The sequence below is a fragment of the Pteropus vampyrus genome, unplaced genomic scaffold, assembly GCF_000151845.1.
Source record: "Pteropus vampyrus isolate Shadow unplaced genomic scaffold, Pvam_2.0 Scaffold173, whole genome shotgun sequence".
Taxonomy (NCBI): Eukaryota; Metazoa; Chordata; class Mammalia; order Chiroptera; family Pteropodidae; genus Pteropus; species Pteropus vampyrus.
In genome coordinates, this window is record NW_011888954.1 from 2765815 (window position 1) to 2784312 (window position 18498).

The 18498-nt window shown below is 47.2% G+C and overlaps 1 protein-coding gene across 1 annotated transcript in view; it reads right to left on the reverse strand.

Moving 5' to 3' along the window:
- Positions 1 to 13598: 13598 nt before the first annotated feature.
- GALNT14 (polypeptide N-acetylgalactosaminyltransferase 14) overlaps positions 13599 to 18498 on the reverse strand; it is a 195112-nt gene continuing 190212 nt past the window's right edge. Inside the window, 2 exon segments of the mRNA XM_011370767.1 lie at positions 13599 to 13757; positions 14984 to 15103. Coding sequence (XP_011369069.1) covers positions 13599 to 13757; positions 14984 to 15103 — 279 coding nt within the window.

The window sequence follows — 18498 nt, forward strand, 5'->3', positions numbered from 1 at the left end:
ACATCTCCCCATTTTACACAGATGGACACTGAGATGCAGAGAGGTTATGCCCGTAAGTGGTAGGGCATGACCTAGGATTCAGATTTTCGAATTATTGGAATTCCTATACAAAGGCATCCTTGTGAACAAATAATCTCCTCCAGTGTAACTTTTCTGTAAACCTAGATTTTCGTATGTCGTGTGCTTCAAGGGGTGCGTACTGCAGCGTGCTGGCAAATATTAGACTCCGAAGTACAAAAGTATTGTTGTTTTCTCTATTTTAAGTGTTAAAAGTAGCTTTCATTAGAACAAAAGTCAAATACTTTCTTGCTTGCCTAACTCTGAGAGCATGTCACAAGTTTTACAAAGTAACTCAGATCTGGCCATGACTGTTTTTAGTCTCTGAGCAAATGCCTCAGGACGCTTTTTCGGAGAACAAAAAAGAAGGGTATAGAAAGAAATGAGCTTGCAGCCTTGCTATGCCGCCTTGTCTTTCGGACAATTCTTGTAGCCACCGAATTATCAATGTTACAATTAGCCACACTTCACTCACCAGAATAATGAATGCCCGCGAGGGAGGAGCCTGCTGGTCTACATGCTGAGGGGGAGACGCCGGGCAATTTGAGTTTTATTTACATGTCTCCCAGGAAGGTGGAGAAGAGGTTGCTTCTCCCAGAGGGGTGAGCTGATTCTTCAATTACAGGGCAGCAGCAGGGGCCTACGATGCAGAGATGATACCCACCAGGAAACTCGGCCCCCCAGTCTTCCTTTCAATGCTTAGTAGTCTTGAGGTCTTGAGAGAAAAATTCTCCTCTTTGCCTCATTTCCCACATCTCTAAAATGGGGACAAACATGTCTCCCTTGTAGGGTTGCTGAAAAGTCTCAAATAATATATGTAAATTACATGTATATACATACATATGCAGCGTTTATCCTCGGGTAGGGATTCTGTGATAACATATGTAGTTATTAGCAGGACTAGGAAGAGCAGTAGTACCTGTATTGTAATAGGAGGATGCATTTGGTAAGTATTTCCTAGATTTGACTTCGCCCTCCTCTATAAATATAAAAAAGTCCCCTTCCACTAAAAGTCCTGCTGAAATCCATTTCCGTGTGACAATTCCCTGGGATGCCAGTTGGAGGTATCCCTTCCTTCTTGGTGCCCTTTGTGTGCATCTCTTACTAGGCCAAATATTGTAACACCCAATAGCACCTTTTCTATTTATAGGACATGGGACACAGACAGATCTGGATGTTCCAGGCAGAGTGGGGCAAGGCATCAGGACTGGGGTGGTGGTGTTGTAGGTGAGGGGGTCAGGATATGAGTCCTGGCAGGGCAAGTGAGCCCAGAAGGCCAGCCAGCAGACAGTGTGAGGCTGAGAAGAGCCCTATGGGAAGGCCACGGCTGAGTGGTAATGCAAAGTTAAGTCTGGAGTTTAGGCCACGTCCAGCCAGGGCAATAGGTTGGCAGAGATTCAAACGGGCAGGTAGTTTGCACCAGGGACATGTGTCCTAGGACATCGGAGCTCCAATATTCAGGCATTAGCCATGAGAGGCAAGAGTGTACGGACCTCTGTCAACTAGTAGGTCACTAGAATCACTTAGGGGATTTTCACAGATACAGATTCTCATGTTCCAGCCACTGAGATTCTGATAAAGTCAGATACACTGTCAGAAGAGGCTATGGGCCTTCTCACTCTGCGACTGCATGTGCTCACCAGGTGATGAGCAATAAAGGCCCCATAGTAGCAGGAATCTTGAAATTTAATTAAAGATTTGAAAATTACCAAGAGGCAGGAGGTCTTCAATGCATGTGAACCAGATGCTCAGAAAGTGTAATGAGCTTAACAAACACTTTAGGAAGAAAATTTTTAAAAAGAGGGGCAAACACCACCTTGACGATCAAAAAACCAAGGTCAAATTACAAAGTTCAATGTGAAAATGTCATCACCAAGACCCCAAGTTCTCCCTTCAAGATGCCCTGCATCAGATTTTCCCTCAAACATACCCACTAAGAATGGCGATGTCTGAGAAAGCATAGTTAGTGAAGATCAGTAAGTATTCAAATCGCACATCCTGTCGCTTTAATCGATTTGTAGGTGTTTTCCACTACATTATAAGAGGAGTCTCAGGCTCTAAGCTAAGGCCTGCCCCTGAGAGGCTGGGGATAAGAGTAAGACCACTGTGAGAACATGACGGTCAAGAGGCATTGGTTTATCAAACGTATTTATTTCTCCTGCTTCATGAAAACATGCTTGCCGAAAGGTGGTATCTCAGCTTCTTCCCCTGCCTTATGTCTAGAAAGCCAAGTCTGGCATAAATCTCCTAGGGGGAAAACCAATCGATTATTTTCTAGAGAAATTAGAGGAACCAAGAGCAAACACCCACTGATACTGACAATTGAATAAAAAGACCCCAATGAAAGGCAACATCACCTTTGATCACCTTATGGCTCAGTTCACCAGGTGGCATGCCCTGCTCCCACACACAGAATGTCTAGCTGTTTTAATCTCTCATTCTTAAACATATTCTTACATGCATAGGTAATTGGAAATTTGAGAAAAGTCCTCCAAACTGAATGACAGACAACAAAGCAAATAAACCAAAGAAAACTAGAGAATTTCACAAGAGAGTACAAGGGAGAAAGAAACCATCTAATAATTAAAAAAAAAAAAAAATCCAGAAATGGAAGCTATGAGACTCCAAATTGATATTTGGAAAGATCAGATGACCAGGAAAAAAAGAGATGGTCCAAGAGAGGAGGGGAAAAAAGAAGGCAAACTAAATAAACTGATTAAAGAAGCTGACAAACGAAAGAAAATGACTGCGTTGACATCAGCGGAAGCTCTAAAGCAGCACTGGAAGCCAGAAGGCGAGGCAACGACTTTGCGTAGACAATTTACCACGTGTCTCTTGCATTCCTGAGTGCCTTGTGAGAGGGGCACTGACTACCTTCTGTTCGGGACTAGCTTGCAGGCGTATTTGTAGAGTGAACAGTTTTGGAAGACAGAGAGCGTTTCCCTCCAGAGCCAAAGGCAGGCACTCCCATTATAAAAGACTTAGCTTCCCCAAGCTCGGGCTTCCTCTCTTGTAACACTACCCATTGTAGGTGTGCAGGTGTCATTTGGCTCTCTTTATGTTCCATATAAGAATTGGAGTTAGAGAAACAGGTGCAAAAAAAATGCTGATATTCTGGTATTGCTCATTGCTGTAAGTAATAAACTGTACTTTGTCTCTGACCCAGAAGCCTTGAATCTTTTACGAGCCTCCATGAAACTGGGGCAAGCCAGATTATATATTACAAGTATATTACTTTGATAAAGCTCACTCTTCACAGTTCCTTCAGAATTCTGAAGGAAAATGATTTTCACTGTAGAATTTCATACACGACCAAAGTAGAAAACAAATGTGAAGTAGAATAAAGACAGTTCTATTATTTAAAACATTTGCCTTGACAAATTCAAGTTCAAAAAATTTACCTGTAATGAATACACACATCTTTAGGAGTAGATTCTAGGATGTTGTCTAAAAAGAAAGAAGAAAGGAAAAGAAAAGAAAAGAAAGAAGATAAAGAATCTAAAAGAAAGGAGAACCAAAATCAGAATTGGAGAAGAAAATTCCCAGGCTGTCTGCTATGCAGCATGCATTGAAAGCAAAGAATAACATTGGGGTTGGGATGTGGGGACATTTAAATAGAAAGCCTCTTAAATGAGGACTCTTAAGAAAAACGATGAGGATTTGAGATTATGAAAAATATTATTATAACATGTGAGAAAATTTGGAGAAAAGTGTGAAAGATTCACAGAAAACCGGGGAAATGAAAAAAAAAAATGAAGCAATAATTCTAGGAAAAACAAAGGAATAGATAAGGAGGTAAGGGTGTATGTAATTCACAATTTGGCTCATTGTGTAAGTGCCGATTGTTGATTCTGCCAAGAATTATTTTATAAATATGTTACGGGGATAAAAGAGAAACGTGGGTAGTGTCATGGAAAAACTCGGTCCTTATCTCCTATGGCACAAAGTCAATAGATAATGTCTAAAACTGATATTTCAAGAAATAGCAGTGTAATTTTAAATTATACAGGTAAATGCCAGGGGAAAGTTCTAGAACCGTGAAAATTTTAGATGTTATCTCTGAGGCGAGGGACTGCATGTGGAATAGGGGATTTCTATATGCGAACCTCACTTCAAACCAGTATATTACTTCGATAAAAATAATTATCAAATATAAATTTGAGGTTGTTTTTTTTTAAAGGACAGAGCTAGCTAGCACAGACTTTTAGTGGGCTGAATCTTTTTTTCAGCCAAACTGGGCTAATCATCACCAACCCAAAACCAGCTTTTCTCATCATGAACAGAAAAGACAATTTTAAAAACGTGTTACATTTCTAACTTCTCGGTTACTCTGTGTGTACTCTCAGTTTCGTGTTTTTCTTGATTAGGTTTTTTAAAAGTTAAACTTTCTTCAGAAAAAAAGGAAAGAGAACAGGGGCCTGGGGTCTGGAGCTGCAGGAAGTGGGTTCCCGCCCTGCCCACCCTATCACTTACTGTGACCTTGGACAAGTCACTGCACCACTCTGAAACTCAGTTTCCTGAGCTGGAGAGGGAGAAAACACCGCCTTCCTCCCAGGGCAGTTACAGGCAGGGCACGGGCATTTTATGTCACTGCAGCTTCAGTAGACTCTGGATGCTTGCGCAGAGTAGGCATCTACTGAGTATCGATTTGAGTAAATTAAGAGTGATTTCTAAAGACATCTTAAAATAGAACAAAGTGGCTCCTACGATTGGGTACGGTCCCACAAAGAAGCTGAAGTGGGACTAGAAATGCCCTTTCAAGATTCTGTTCATGCTCTGTATTGCAGACTTTTCTTTCATCCTACTTTGGAAATACGGAATTCTAGGCAATGCAGTTGGGCTGTTGCAATGAGAAAGAATGGATTGAGACGAGGCAGAGGTAACTAAATCTGTTTTCCCAGGAAGGATGCTGCTTCATAATGGAGAATAAATATGTGTTGGGCTACACTGGATTCCCAGCAGACGCAGGGCCTTCATATTCAAGCCATGCTCCTACACTGGAGCTTCTGGTTCTGAATCTGAACTACATCCTATGGAACACATCTGCTGGTGCCCGCCTTGCCTTCCTTTGGGTCCCCTCTCTAAGCACTGCCTCACAGCTCGGCTGTTGCCCAGAAGCTGAGCTGGTCTGTCTGTCCCAAAGCTAACTGTGGCAGGGGATGGCGGTCCTCTGGGCTCTTGTCCTATGCCCTGCCATTCTCAGATGGGCCAGTCCTGCTCAGGGAGGCCGAATAACTCTGATGACAGCATGACAGTCCTCAAGGCAGTTCCGAATGCTCTGAAATTCCTGTTGACTCTATATTGTTAATTCCCCAGGGCCGCAAAGCAGAAGCACCTCACTATCCATCAACAGAGGCTACATTTGAGTTTTTCATTAGCTTCGGAATCCAACACAAAGAATTCTTGGTGGCTAGAATGAACTACAGCCCGTTTGTGCCGCCCAAGTTGCAAGGGCCTGTTCTGAACAGAAAAAATATATATGATCCTGGCCTGGCCGATTAGATGTGAGAGCTAGTCAAGGTGCAGCTTAAGCTGGGAAATTTGGTTGGTCCACTCCAGGTGCTTCAGTTCAACAAGCACCCTTTGAGAGCCAGCCCCTGCCAGATGCGGTGTCCGTCCCATCTTTTGAGAAGTTTACAAACAAATGCAGGTAGGAGGACAGATACATCGATAGAGGAAGTGCCGGTCATGAAGTGCTAAGCTGACTTCATGCAGAGCGTACTCTTTCCGCAGAAGGACAGAGAGACACAAAGTGTTCTGTGAAGACACAGGGTATCGCTGGGACACAGAGGGAATACCTAGCCTCCCAGCACCCCTCCTGCTGGGGAGTCCAGAAAATTTCCTAGGGGATGGCTCAGCCTTCCTTTAGTCCAACCTCAAAAGAAATGCTTGAAAGCCCACAAAGATAATGCCGCCATCGTATTATAGCCAAAGCTGAGCCAAGTACTCGCAGACAATGTGGAGAAGCAAACTTGGGTTCCTGGGTCTGGAATTCTGCCCGCTCTTCCTCTGGTCCTGTCGGCCTTAGAACTCAGCCATCCTGTTCTCTGCGAAGCTTTTCTACCTCCTTCTTCGTGACCTTTGTTCTCAGGTGGCCTCTATCACATGTAGCACATCCTCCCTCCTACTCCGCTCTACTCTCCGCCTCTCTCGACTCTCTGGAAATAAAATCCATCTATGTCCTCCACTCTCTGTCCTCGAAGGCGAGGACTAGTGGCCGGCTCCTGGCATAGTGCCTATCAAGTAACAGGTGCCTAGTAAATGTTTATTGCTTAGTAATTTACATGTTTGTTTACATGTATGTTTGCCATGTGCTTTGAGAGGCAGCATGGTCACTGAGAAGAGGCTTGCTGGGCAAACTTTAACCAGTTATTTAACTTCTCTGAGACTCATGTCCCTCATCTGTCAAATCACGAGGATAACACCTACCTCAGGAATGTTGTTCACTTTCAATAAAGTAGTGAAGGTAAAGCACATAAATATATAGTTGGCACGTAGCAAACGCTCACTAAACGCTGATTCCCTTCTCTCTTCCTTACCTAACAAACAGCTGATGAGTGTATGAATCTGAGCATCAGTGTGGCTAACCAGTTGTTAGAGATACAGAACTATTTAACTTTGAATGTTAGCCCATTAGGGAGTTTTGCACCAGGTACTTCCCTGTATTTGTAGCATTTTCTTTCTGGTGAGAACACACGATTTCATTATTCCATCCTCAATGTGAGAAGCAGCATAGCCTAGTGGTTATGAACTCAGAACTCTGGAGTGAACTCTTTGAACTTGAATCTCACTTATTCTACCAGTCGTATGACTTTGGGCAAGTTACTTAACCTTCTCAGCCCTCAAGTACTCACTTGTGAGACAGAGATAATAGTAGTAGCTATTTTTATATAGCTACTATTTTCTTGAGGGTTAACTAAGTTAAATTCTTTAAAGCTCTTAGAACAATGCTGAGCCCAGGGTAAGCGCTGTGTAAGTGGTTGCTAAGCTACTATTCTTCTTCTATTGTGTGTCTAAAATGTTTTATAATTAAATAATTAAGCCTGGTTATCAGATACTCAAATAGAACAATTAAATGTGGGGCCGTGAAGACCCTTGCTCAGTAAGCAGGGCAGGATCCATCCGGCGCGAAGGCCGTCCTCCCACCCCGCTCCACCTCCTCCCCCCCCCTCTCCTCTTTCCCTCCCACACCCTCCACCACAATCTCCCGTAACACTGCGTCTTTTCTACTCTGAGAGTGACATAATCTTAGACAATTTCTGGAGTCTCTAACAGGACCCTGATCACAGAATCTCACCTCCAAACCATCTTCCTCCCTACTCCTTGCTGCCTAACTAACCCATCTTCCTCCTCGGACACTCTGGTCACTATCACCCTCTCGCTCCAGAACCTTCCGTGGCTCACAACTATTTACCCAGCGAAGTTCAGAATCTTCCATCTGGCGTTCAGGGCCCCCTCCCTGGCCTTACCTGACCCCTACTCTCTTCCATGTCTTCTGCATCTCAGGCTGGTTGACCTCTGCCCATTTCCTGAAAAAGGCCCATCCTTTCCTGCTTCCATGCCTTTGCTCAGGCTGTTCTTATCATCTAGGATGTGTCCCCATCTCCATCTTTTTGAAACCTCACTTATGATACAGGTCCATTGCACATGGGCTCTTTTCTCCCTTTGAACCTCAGAGTTCTTTATTTGAACCTCTTTTCTGATACAACATTCTGTCTGAGCTGCTTTGGGTCCTTAACATCCCACCCCCTTGTGCAGGACCAAGTGTCCTATTAAACTATCAGTGGATCTACAACTCCTACCCCCAGTTCGCTGAGATACAGCAGACCCTACCTCCTGAGTAGGGGCCCCCACTGGTAGGCAGGTGGAGGCCCAAGGCACTGGGTGCTGGACATAGAGTTATGACAGTATCTAACACTGAGAATCATGCCCCAAACTGAAAATCATGGATGTGCTACATGCAGGTGCCAGTCTGATGAGGCGTGAAGAGAGGCGAGCTCAGGCACGAGAGCTGAATTCATAGGTTAGATCAGAAAAGTCAGACAGAGGGCAGAAAGCAGAGCTGGAGACATTTCCTGGGTGTTGGTGTATGGCGTGACCACCCCTATGAGTGAGGAGGGAGCTCCTGGGGTGCGAAGCCAGGATGGACTTCCTCTGCCAGGCCTCTGTGACTGGCATGCTTGTCATCCGTCATCTATGACTCCATTGACACCGTACGTGGCATGGCTTCCCTACAGGGCTGTGCACGCACAGTGACATGTACAGGGGCTAGCATACAGTGACAGACTCGATCAGTGTGTACAGGCAGGGAATGAACACAAAGGCTGAGGAGGCACCCAGTGGGCAAATGGCAGAGAACGGCAGACAATGATGGGCCAAGACCAGCCAGGGGGCCTCCATTTCCCTCACTGCTCCTCACTGCTCTCCTCTGCTTCCTCCTCCTCCTGGCTCATCACCAATTTGGAACCAAACAGCAGTGCTGCAGTGGGCTGGGCTCGTCCACCACCCTGGGCAGCCCCACAGGGGAGCCTCAGACCCCAGCCTGATCCCTAAGTGACCACGGAAGATGAAGGGTCAGCCCTCTGTTCTGGAGACTGATGTTTCACACTCAAAAAAAAAAAACTACAATGACGACAAACATTTTTAGACATAATACATGCCTGGCTCTGTGCTGGGAACATCATATGATCATTTTATCAAACCTCACATTAAAATTATGAGATAGATATGACTATTAGCTCCATTTAGAGAGGAAGAAATCGAGTCCAGAGAAGTTAAGTAATTTGTCCCTAGTCCTACAGCTGGGAACTGGGGGAGCCAGGATCTGAACCTAAGTGCACGGGACTAGTGACTTTGCTGTAGAGGAGAATGCTGATCAAAGAATAAGGGGAGATCGGCCTCAGGGGGAAGCTTTTTTTTCTGTACATCAGGGTAGGAGAAATTAATGGGGAGGGGTTGGAAGAGTGAGAAGGGAGGAGACCAAGACACAGGTGAGGTGCCAGCCTTGGAGGAGGCTACCGGAGGGGAGAGAGCCCATTCTAGATGGCCTCGGACTCTCCACTGACAGGAGAGGAATTTGGGCCTGGGTGGAATGGAGGAGGAGGTCAGTCTCCACGCTGAGGGGATGGGCCTGGGCATCCTCGTGCTGAAGGACAGAACAACAGGCCCAGCCGAGCTCACACCTCAGTGCCATGAATGAGAACGGCTCTGGAAAAGAGCTTTGTTTCTCTGTTGACTCCTATTTAGTGTCTGGCTTTCAGCTGACCTTGTCACACCAAAGTCTCCTGTAGAAGTGGATAGGGACAGGGACCTATTATCTTTCCTCCATCCCAGGGATGAGTGAAGCCCCACTGGGAAGCTGCTTTGTCTTCCGGAGGGAAGAGATATGCAGTGCACATCCACAGTCCACCAGCCTACCCTCACATCACCAGTGACAGCCCTTCACCCCAGTGCTGTGGGTCCAGGGGAGGGCTGTGTTCCTGGAGGCTGGAATTTCTCGGAAGGCCATCCAGCGAGCCTTCTGCAGGGGTGCTCACGGCTCCTGGCTGTGCTGGACAGTGAGTTATTGCAGCCTGTTATCTTCAGCAGCAGGTGGAGGCATCCTGGGCTCCTTCCTGCAGAGTGAAGCCAGGTAATATTTACTGGCTTAAATGAATAAGCTAACCAGCCCTGTCACAGTACAGAGGATGCGTCTCTCACCCAAGGGTTTTTTTTTTTTTCTCCTTTCTTTCTTCATTATGTTTGTAATTTTGTTTTATTATTTCCCATTGGAAAGCTGTGAAATGAAAATGATGCAATCTACTGCTGTGAAATAATGTCGAGCTCGAGTCCTTTTCCAATAAGCCCCGGGGTTTGCACTGTGACGGCTTCATTAAATTAGTCGGCTCCATGGCAAATGGAAAAGCGCTCGGAGCTTTGAATTCTGTTAATCTGGGTTGGGCTGCCTGAGACCCTCAGACCACCAGGGAGTTGGGGAGGCTCTGCGTGCTGGGGAGAAGAGGTTCCCATCCACCACATGCAACGTCAGATGCCACCACGTGTGCCCCGCTGCTAGGCCTCTCAAGTAACCCTCAAATCTTCACCATGTTCCTCTGCATGCCAGACACTATCCCAGGGATTATCATGGGCCAAGGAAAGAAAAGGTCAGGGCACTGACTGTCCAGGGGCAGCGTGGACAGCAGCTCACTGTATGGATAGAGGAAGGGAGGAGCATTAACTCTACTGCAGGTAAACTGCGGTGGACCAACAGGTAAAAGGTGGGTGTCCGCCTGAAGGCCAGCCAGGACTCAGGTTGCCAGATGCCAATGAATATGCCTGAAATGCTTCGTCTCCTCTCCCATCACCATCCACCACAGTTTATGAGAACAGATCCTCTCTTGCTGGGCTCTACTGCAGTATTAAAGATTTCCATTACTGATAGTTCTTTCCAGTTAGTACTTTCAGTATTAAACTCTGTCATTATGAAGTAAAATATGCATGATCTCTAAATCTATGTGTATTATAACGAGATTTCATTGTTATAAATTTGTCTTCTAAGTCCCCCATTTCTGCCTTTGCTGTCTTTTCAAAACTCTAATGTCTGATAGCTGTAGCCAAGGGGTAATTAGGAAGTAGTACGAAAGAACCACAGGCTTATTCTCTCACTTATTCACAGAAATGTATTGAGTGTCTATAACAAGATATGGTCACACGGCCAGTGGGAAAGATAGTGGTGACAGCTAATTACAGCACTAAGGAATTTTGGTCTGAGATGACATGGAAGCCCCCCTCCCCCACACACATATAAATATTGGATAAAATACAATAAAACAACTCGACATCACAGCTGCATTTGAGAGGAAGAAAAAATTCCAGGTTCCAAAAAACAAGTGAGCATTCAAAACCAGAGTGGAAAGGAAGAGCTAAAGGGGAATCGAAGCCAGATGTGTGTAATTGGGGCTGAGGTTTTGACACCCAAGCAGAGGCAGACATGAAGACCATAGCCTCAAAGGTGGCTGGGCCCAGAAATGAGACCTAACATATAGGTGGGTGCTTAGAAGGTCTAGACAAACCCTACCCACCAGCTGGTGAGTGGTGATGTCATGAAAGCAAGACGATCGTTTGGGTAGAGAAAAGATCATCTGTGAAAGATGAAAATCCAAGCTTGTGCCAAAGCGCAGACATGGGGTCCAAATTCTCATCACTTTCACAGTGTGGAAACCACAAATGGAGAAATCAATGCAAAAATGTGTTGGAAATCAGTAGAACCCAACAGAGGCAAACTCCATAACCAGGGTGCCCAGAGGAAATAACTCCTGCTGAAGATGAGCTCACACAGAGAAATTACACAGCACATCATGAAACAAACTGACAAGAGTCTCAGGTTCAACATGACACCTGGCTCAGCCACCTATGTTGACCCCAGAATTACTAGTAAAATGTAACTGAAGTCATTTCCTCTTGGACAAAGAATAGTTTTTCCAATCCTTCATTGAGGAAAACATTCACTGAGAGCTTGATGTGCCCACCCCAGTGCTAGGAATAAAGTGAGGCAAGAGACAGCTTTCTGCAACCAGGGACTCAAGAACTGGCACCTACACAGAGGAAAACAAGGAAAAGGTGACAATACTGGCTCCTTACGTTATTTCAGGTTAGTGTCTGTTTGTGAATAGGTGCTGGTGAACCTGTTCTTTCCTCTCTGCAAGGCTGGTTTAAACTCTGTGGACATATTGCTTGAGGAGCCATAAGAATATCTTCTCCTACAGAGGTCATTATCCCATGGCCTCTCCCGCCTTTTCAGTGAGGAGTAAAATGCCCCACAACATAGCCAAATCATAACTAACAAAGGCAAGAGGAGGATTGTGTAACGAAATACAATCAGCCGAGGAGCTCTTCACTTTCCACACCTGCAGTAGTCCATAGCCATGCATTTTATAATGATGAGCTTGAACAACCGCTCATCACTGAAGGCTTTCTGATGAAGGGGAGATGGACACCTGTCTAGGGTGTCATCGCTATCGTGGTAGACAGATTCTAAATGGCCCCGAATGATCCCTACCTCCTGGCATCAGCTCGCTTGTGTAATTCTCTCCCCGTGCATGGGGCTGGGCTTACTGACTTGCTTCTATCAAATAGAATGTGGGAAGAGTGTTGGAAGGTAACTTGTGAGATTAGGTTATAAGAGACTGTGACCTCCGCTTTGCTGGCATTTGTGCCTTCCTGGTCTTCTCACTTTGGTGAAGCAGGCTGCTTGCTGTGTTGGAGAGGCCTATGTGGCAAGGAACTGAGGGAAGGTTCTGGCCGACAGCCTAAGAGGAACAAAATCCTGCCAACAACCACTGAATGAACTTGGAATAGATCTCCCCTGCTGAATCTTAAAATGACTGAAGCCCCAGCCAACTCCTTGATCGTAGCCTTTTAAGTTGCCCTGAAGCAGGGGACCCAGCGAAGCTGTGCCTAGAATCTTGACCTATAGAAACCATGAGATAATAAATGTTGCTTTAAGATGCTAAGTTTTGGGGTAATTTGTTACTCAGCAATAGATACCTAAGACTGTGACTAATCAGCACGTGGTGAACTAACTGTGGCAGAGAACGTACAGGCATGTTTTGGGAACTTTTAAACAATACAGATCAGACCTCCTATTAAACTCTAGTGAATAAGAAAGGACAACCACCAGACCCAGGGCACACTGGGGACTGATTAGAGTAAGAAATTCTTTATACTAATGGCTACAGACTACAAAGCCATAAGGGCCCACAGGGCCACCCAAGGCAGTGATTCTAACCGGGGGGGACATCAGAATGAGCTGGGGAGCCTGGAAACCCCTGGACCTACTGAGAAGGGATCTCCACAGGTAGAACTTAGAGATGATTTCCCTAGATGAGACAGACTGTGTATTCCTGGGTAAGAACCACTGATGAGCTCCAACTCCCCAACGTGACATAATAGGAACTGAAGGTCTTTTTAAGGTCACACGGCCCGTCGGTGGCAGCCCAAGATAAGAGCACAGGGCTCCCATCTCCCTGTCCTCTTCTTTGTCCACTTTGCCACGAACCCCCAGAGCCCCCAGGCTCCTACTCCACGGAGAACTAGGCCTAGCCCTGAGCTAATGTAAGTAGAAACGAAGTAAGAGATACACAGAGGAAACTTCTAAAGTTCCTTTATTAATTTCAAAAACAACTTCCATTCTTTACCTTTCGATTTAGTCCTGGCCTGGTGACAGAAAGGCTTTCCTCTCTGGCTTCTTGTGTAAGAAAGGAAGCGACACTAACACTTCCCATTAGACCCCCGTCTCCAGACACCAATCAGGGGCAGACTAGGCCAGGACTGGAACTTCATGGAACTGAGAACATGTGGGATCTGTCTCTGAGTCCCACTTGGTTTGCAGTCTTTTCCTCCATTCTCCCTGAGACAGCCACTCCTGCCGTGGGGGGCTCTGCCTCCACCTCCAAGTTCAAGGTGTCTGCAGTAGCGGGGGGCTGCTTGCAGCCTGATTTCCAGTCTGCTTCTCATCCAGGGACGTGTCATCCCATGGCGCCCGCTGGTTCTGGCATGGATCCTTAAGAGCTCACCATGTCCCAGTGCTGGCTCATGAGTGAGGACTCGCACGGGTTGACAACAATTTCCCTGCTGTTTTCAGTGCCATCACCAAACATGTCTGTGTCTAGGCAGAGATGAGATGCCATGTGCTCAATGCGGGAGCCAGTCTTGGTCCATTGCTGAGAAGATGGTGAGAAGAGAGGATGAGCCACGATTGCCCAGCTAAGGCTCGGGTTTCATCGATACTGCTGAGACATCTGGCGGAATCAGAAATGCTTAACCACTGGGCTAGGGTCACCTCGAGACTTGACTTCACGGTCTCATGGAGGAATAAAACTGCAACTAATTGCTTTGCCTGGTATTGTTGTTGGTCTTTTTTTTTTTTTTTTCCCCAAATCAGTTTTAAAAATGTAAAAGCAAAATCAATACGTTTGCTAGGAAAACTCATTAAAAGAGAATAACCTTCCAAGCAATAGGCCAGAAAATGTGAGGCAAGTTAGTCACAGGAGCGACCAAAGAAATGGTGCTTACTGGGTATCGCATGGTCACAAAGACGTGGGAGTGAGCTGGGTGATGGCGAGGCAGGAGGGGTGCTGTGGGGTGGGCTCCTGGGTGGCATGCAAACCTCTGCTCTTCCACGGTGCTTCAGCACGTGGGGGGCTCAAGCAGAAAGAGGGGTCTCATGCTGCTGCTTCTCAGACGTCACCGCACATGACAAGGAAAGGGGATGGACATGTGTTGGGGAACCACCACTGACCAGGTACCATGGACCATCTCAGTACTATCTCTAAACTGCTACCCCATGTGGTGGGCATCATCGATTCCACTTCATAGAGGAGGAAACTAAAGCTCAGAGAGACCCAATAACCTGCCACGGGTCACACAGCCAGTGAGATGTAAAATGGGCCTTTGAACCTCAGTCTCCCAATGCCAGTACCCAACCGGCTGGGAAGTGAGTGGAGCCAACACCTTGTTGCTAGAGGAACTGGGTGCGTGGTGTACCCAGAGTGCTACGAACTTGGTGGACATCCTCCCAGGGCCCAAGGCTCCCAAAGGCAAAGGTTTGAGACTTGCTCATTCTTGTGACCCTGAAGGCTTTGTCCTAGTCTTCTCCTGCTCTGGGATCCCAGATGGGCATCAGAGCAAGAAAGGATGATACACAGGCACGCGGGAGTCCTTTGAGGTCAATAGCCTTTCGTGGGGCAAGCTGACTACTGCTGTTGGCACCGCGGATGCTATCAGAGGCAGCACTCTGCCTCTCCCCTAACCATAAGGACCTTTCTTATCAACGCTTCCTCTTTTAACTATAGAAAGTTCTTCTTTCCTGCATCTAAGCCTTAGACCCACACAGACAGTCACATTATTGAAGGCCGCCATGCCCCAGGTGGGCCCACTGCACACTTACCTGTTTGTCATCTCCATTCTTGCATAGGACAAGAGCCACCGGGGCACCAGGGAAAGAGGTGATGACTGACAGGCACAGCTCCTCCTGGAGGATCTGCTGGGTGTATGTGAAGGCCCAGATCTGGAGGGGAAGAAACCAAGGAGGGTCACATTAGGGTCCTTGGAAGCCACCACTGGTGGGATACTACTGTGTTCACATGTGATGATATTGCACAGGTTGGTAAAAAGCACCGGGGGAGGGGACAGCCAGCGGGAATCCACTGTCAACAAGGTTACCTTGGAAAATGCTACTGAAGAGCCAATGGAAGAAATACATGAGGTAAGTGCCAGGGAGCAGAGAGCATCTAACTGCTGAAGAAGCCCACACACTTCCCTGCTCTTCCATCAGGGCGTGAAAGTGCTGGCACAATAACGTCAAGGTGTAAACCTCCAGGATGTTTTGCCGAGGCCGAAAAATAGAGATATCTGCCCTTTGCCTTCGTCATGGGGCAAAGAGAATAATTCCTGAACTGGATGACTTGAAGGAGAGGACCCCATTCAGGGCTGGATCCCTTCGCCTCTGCCCACCAGGTGGCCCTCAGCCTCTAGACCAAGTCCCTCATCAGCTACTTCTCCTTGGCCCAAGAATGAAAAAAGGATCCCTTAGCTGGCCAGCCCCTGTTCTAGGACATGTCCTACAAGCTGACACGGTGTTCACCTGCTCCTTGCTTCGCAGTTCCCCTAGCTCATGCTGGCCACTTCCTGGCCCTGGTCCTCTCCTGCCCTCCACTATCTACTGACATAGTCGACGTCTTTCTGTGACTTGACTTGTTCCTCTTCCTTGCCCACAGGTTTGGGTCCTTCTGCTGTCCCCACCAGAATGCTGACTGCTGCCTTTCCTGATAGCAGGAAAGGGATCTTCTGGGACCTTCCCTTGTCTCTCACACCTGGATGGGGCCACCAACCCACTGGGAGTCTCTGTTCCCTAGGGTTGAGTCCTGCCTGTGGATTTTTTTGGTCCCTTTTCAAAAGCTAGTGTTAGAAGAAGACCTAGACCAGAAAGTACTCCCTGGGCAGTAGATGGAAATATAGATGAAAAAAGACGGGCTGTGATTTGAGAATCCTTGAATGGGTACATGGGGGATCTTCATACATCTGTTCCTATACCTACATACATATTTGAATTGTTTTTATAGTAAAAAGTTATTAAATGTACTCTTTGGGATATATTGAGAAGTTCTCCTGTGGCCTTGCGACTGTCACTATTCTACATATACCTTTTGCCTTCCTCTAGAATAAGCTGAAAGATGTGGGTAGGCACAGAGGCAAAACCAGGATGATACTGCTGATAATGGCTAACATGTATGGGGCACTTATTGTGTGCCAGGTACTGTTCTGGGAGCTTTACACAGGTTAATTGAATTTTCATGAGAATCCTCTTAGGTAGGCATTATTATCATTCCCATTTTACAGATGGCAAAAATAAGGCTCAGAGGGGTTATCCTTCCATCAGCTCTGCTTTTGCTGCTGCTGCCACAGTCATGGCTGGTTCTGGAGGCCTTTGATTCAAGTCCGATCACAGGAGATGTCGGTCCCTGAGATCTTTCTTCCAGGTTGTGAATATTAAAACTATGAATCAGCTCCACTTTGACAGGAGATAGCTGGCAAAAGGTTTTCTCTTCGGCCAGTTCCCAGTGGCAACCCCATGAGGAGGGAAACAAAGGTCGCACGCACCCCATGTTAGGACTTCCGGGGGTGGAGCAGACCAGAGAGCAGGCCCCTCCCCTAACGTTGGTGGGCACTGGGGTGGCGTGGGTGTGGAGGCCCACACTCAACGGACTCCGTACCAGACCAGGCTCTGTCCGTTGTGAACTATCAGCCTGAATCTCTCTGCTTGGTCACTCCTCTCTAAACTGTCCCCCTTGGGCCTAGGTGTGTGCGAGGGACAGTCTACCTCAGGAGAACAGTCCCAGGGATGAGATTCACATAGGTTCTGAAATCAGACTCAGGCCATTCATGTGGGGGGAATTCTGGGGTCCTAGACATCTAGAGTGTGATCAAGAAGGTGGGAGCAGATCTTGGGTGTTAGTTCAGAAAATTCCTCGCTTTGTTGGGAAGGGGGAGAAGGGCCTGGGGTCCAGGGTCAAGGGCAGGGCTGTCCGGGAGCCATTTGCTCAGGCCCAACTACCACTGCCCTCAACCTAAGATTCTGCCATTGTCTAGAAATGAGGCTAAACATACAGTCACCGATGTGGAAAGATGATGAGGGTGATCCCTCTGTCCCATCACCCCCACCACACAGCTTGCAGTGAACCATGCCTTAGCATCTTCACGACAAACCCTGCAATTATCCTATGATCACCACAATAAACTGGCTTTGTACTTTTTATGTTAAAAGCATGAACCGCTTCAACATAAAAACTTAAAATATACCATAATTTCTGAAAGCCCATTTTGGCATTTCTTCTTTTTTAAAACCCTAGGGGCTTCAAAAACTGGAAGTGCTGGGGATGGCATGGGGGACGGGTGGGGAGGGGAGGTTCTTTTGACATCCACAAATGCCTTCCAGGAAGGCATGCATAGGGTGCACCCCAGGGGCTGGGGCTGAGGTCTGAGGAAACCACCTCAAGACCTCCCAGGGGAGAACGTGCACATGCACAGATGGGGCTCAAAGCTCTTCCGCTAAGTGGAATTTCCATTAGTCGGTGCTTTACTGGCATTGAAATGGTTCAGCCTTACAATCTCCCAGAGAAACACAGCTCCCAGGTCACATCTGCAGGAGAAGAGAGAGGAGAGGGAAGCAGAACACAGGAGTGGGGTGCAGGGGAGCAACGAGGGTTTTCCGATTCCTACTCTGCCGCCTGTCAGACTTCCCAGAATGGCCGGTGATGAATGGGTTTACTAAATGAATCCTGGAGACAGAAATGGACAGAAAAGGAAGGCAACAGTGGCTGCTCAGGCTGGCCTGGCCTCCATCGATGAGCACTGGAGCATCTGCTGATGGCTCCATTTGGGGTACTGGCAAAGTCACTTCCATACTCATGGAAGGAAACCAGAGGCCATCTTAGAGGGGGGTGGGTGGCCTCAGTACCACTGGGACAGGCCGATAAGGGGCTGAGGTGGGGGGAGTCCTCCCCTGGAAACGGGTAACTGAAAGTGTGGGGGGAATGGTCCAGGCTGGACAGCTTTGAGGCAGTCTGTGCTGAGGAAGCCTCTGGAGACAGCTACTGTGGTGGGAGAAAGGACTTCCTGGCGGGGGGCTCAGCAACCTTCTCTCTAGTAAATGCGGGTCTGGCCGCAGCTGTGAAAGCTGGGATGAAGGGAGCCACAGCGCCCGGCCTGGGGCTTCATGTCTCGCTCTGCATGGAGAAGCAGAGACGAAAGATATTCTTAAGAGGACATAACTGAAGCAGCTAAGTTCCGAGAGAGGCAAGCATGAAGATGAGTCAGGGATCCAGGCACAAGGGCTAATCTTAGAACGGTCCAGGGCCACCTCTAGGAGGCAAGAAGCAACCAGCCTAAGGCAGCAGTTCTCAA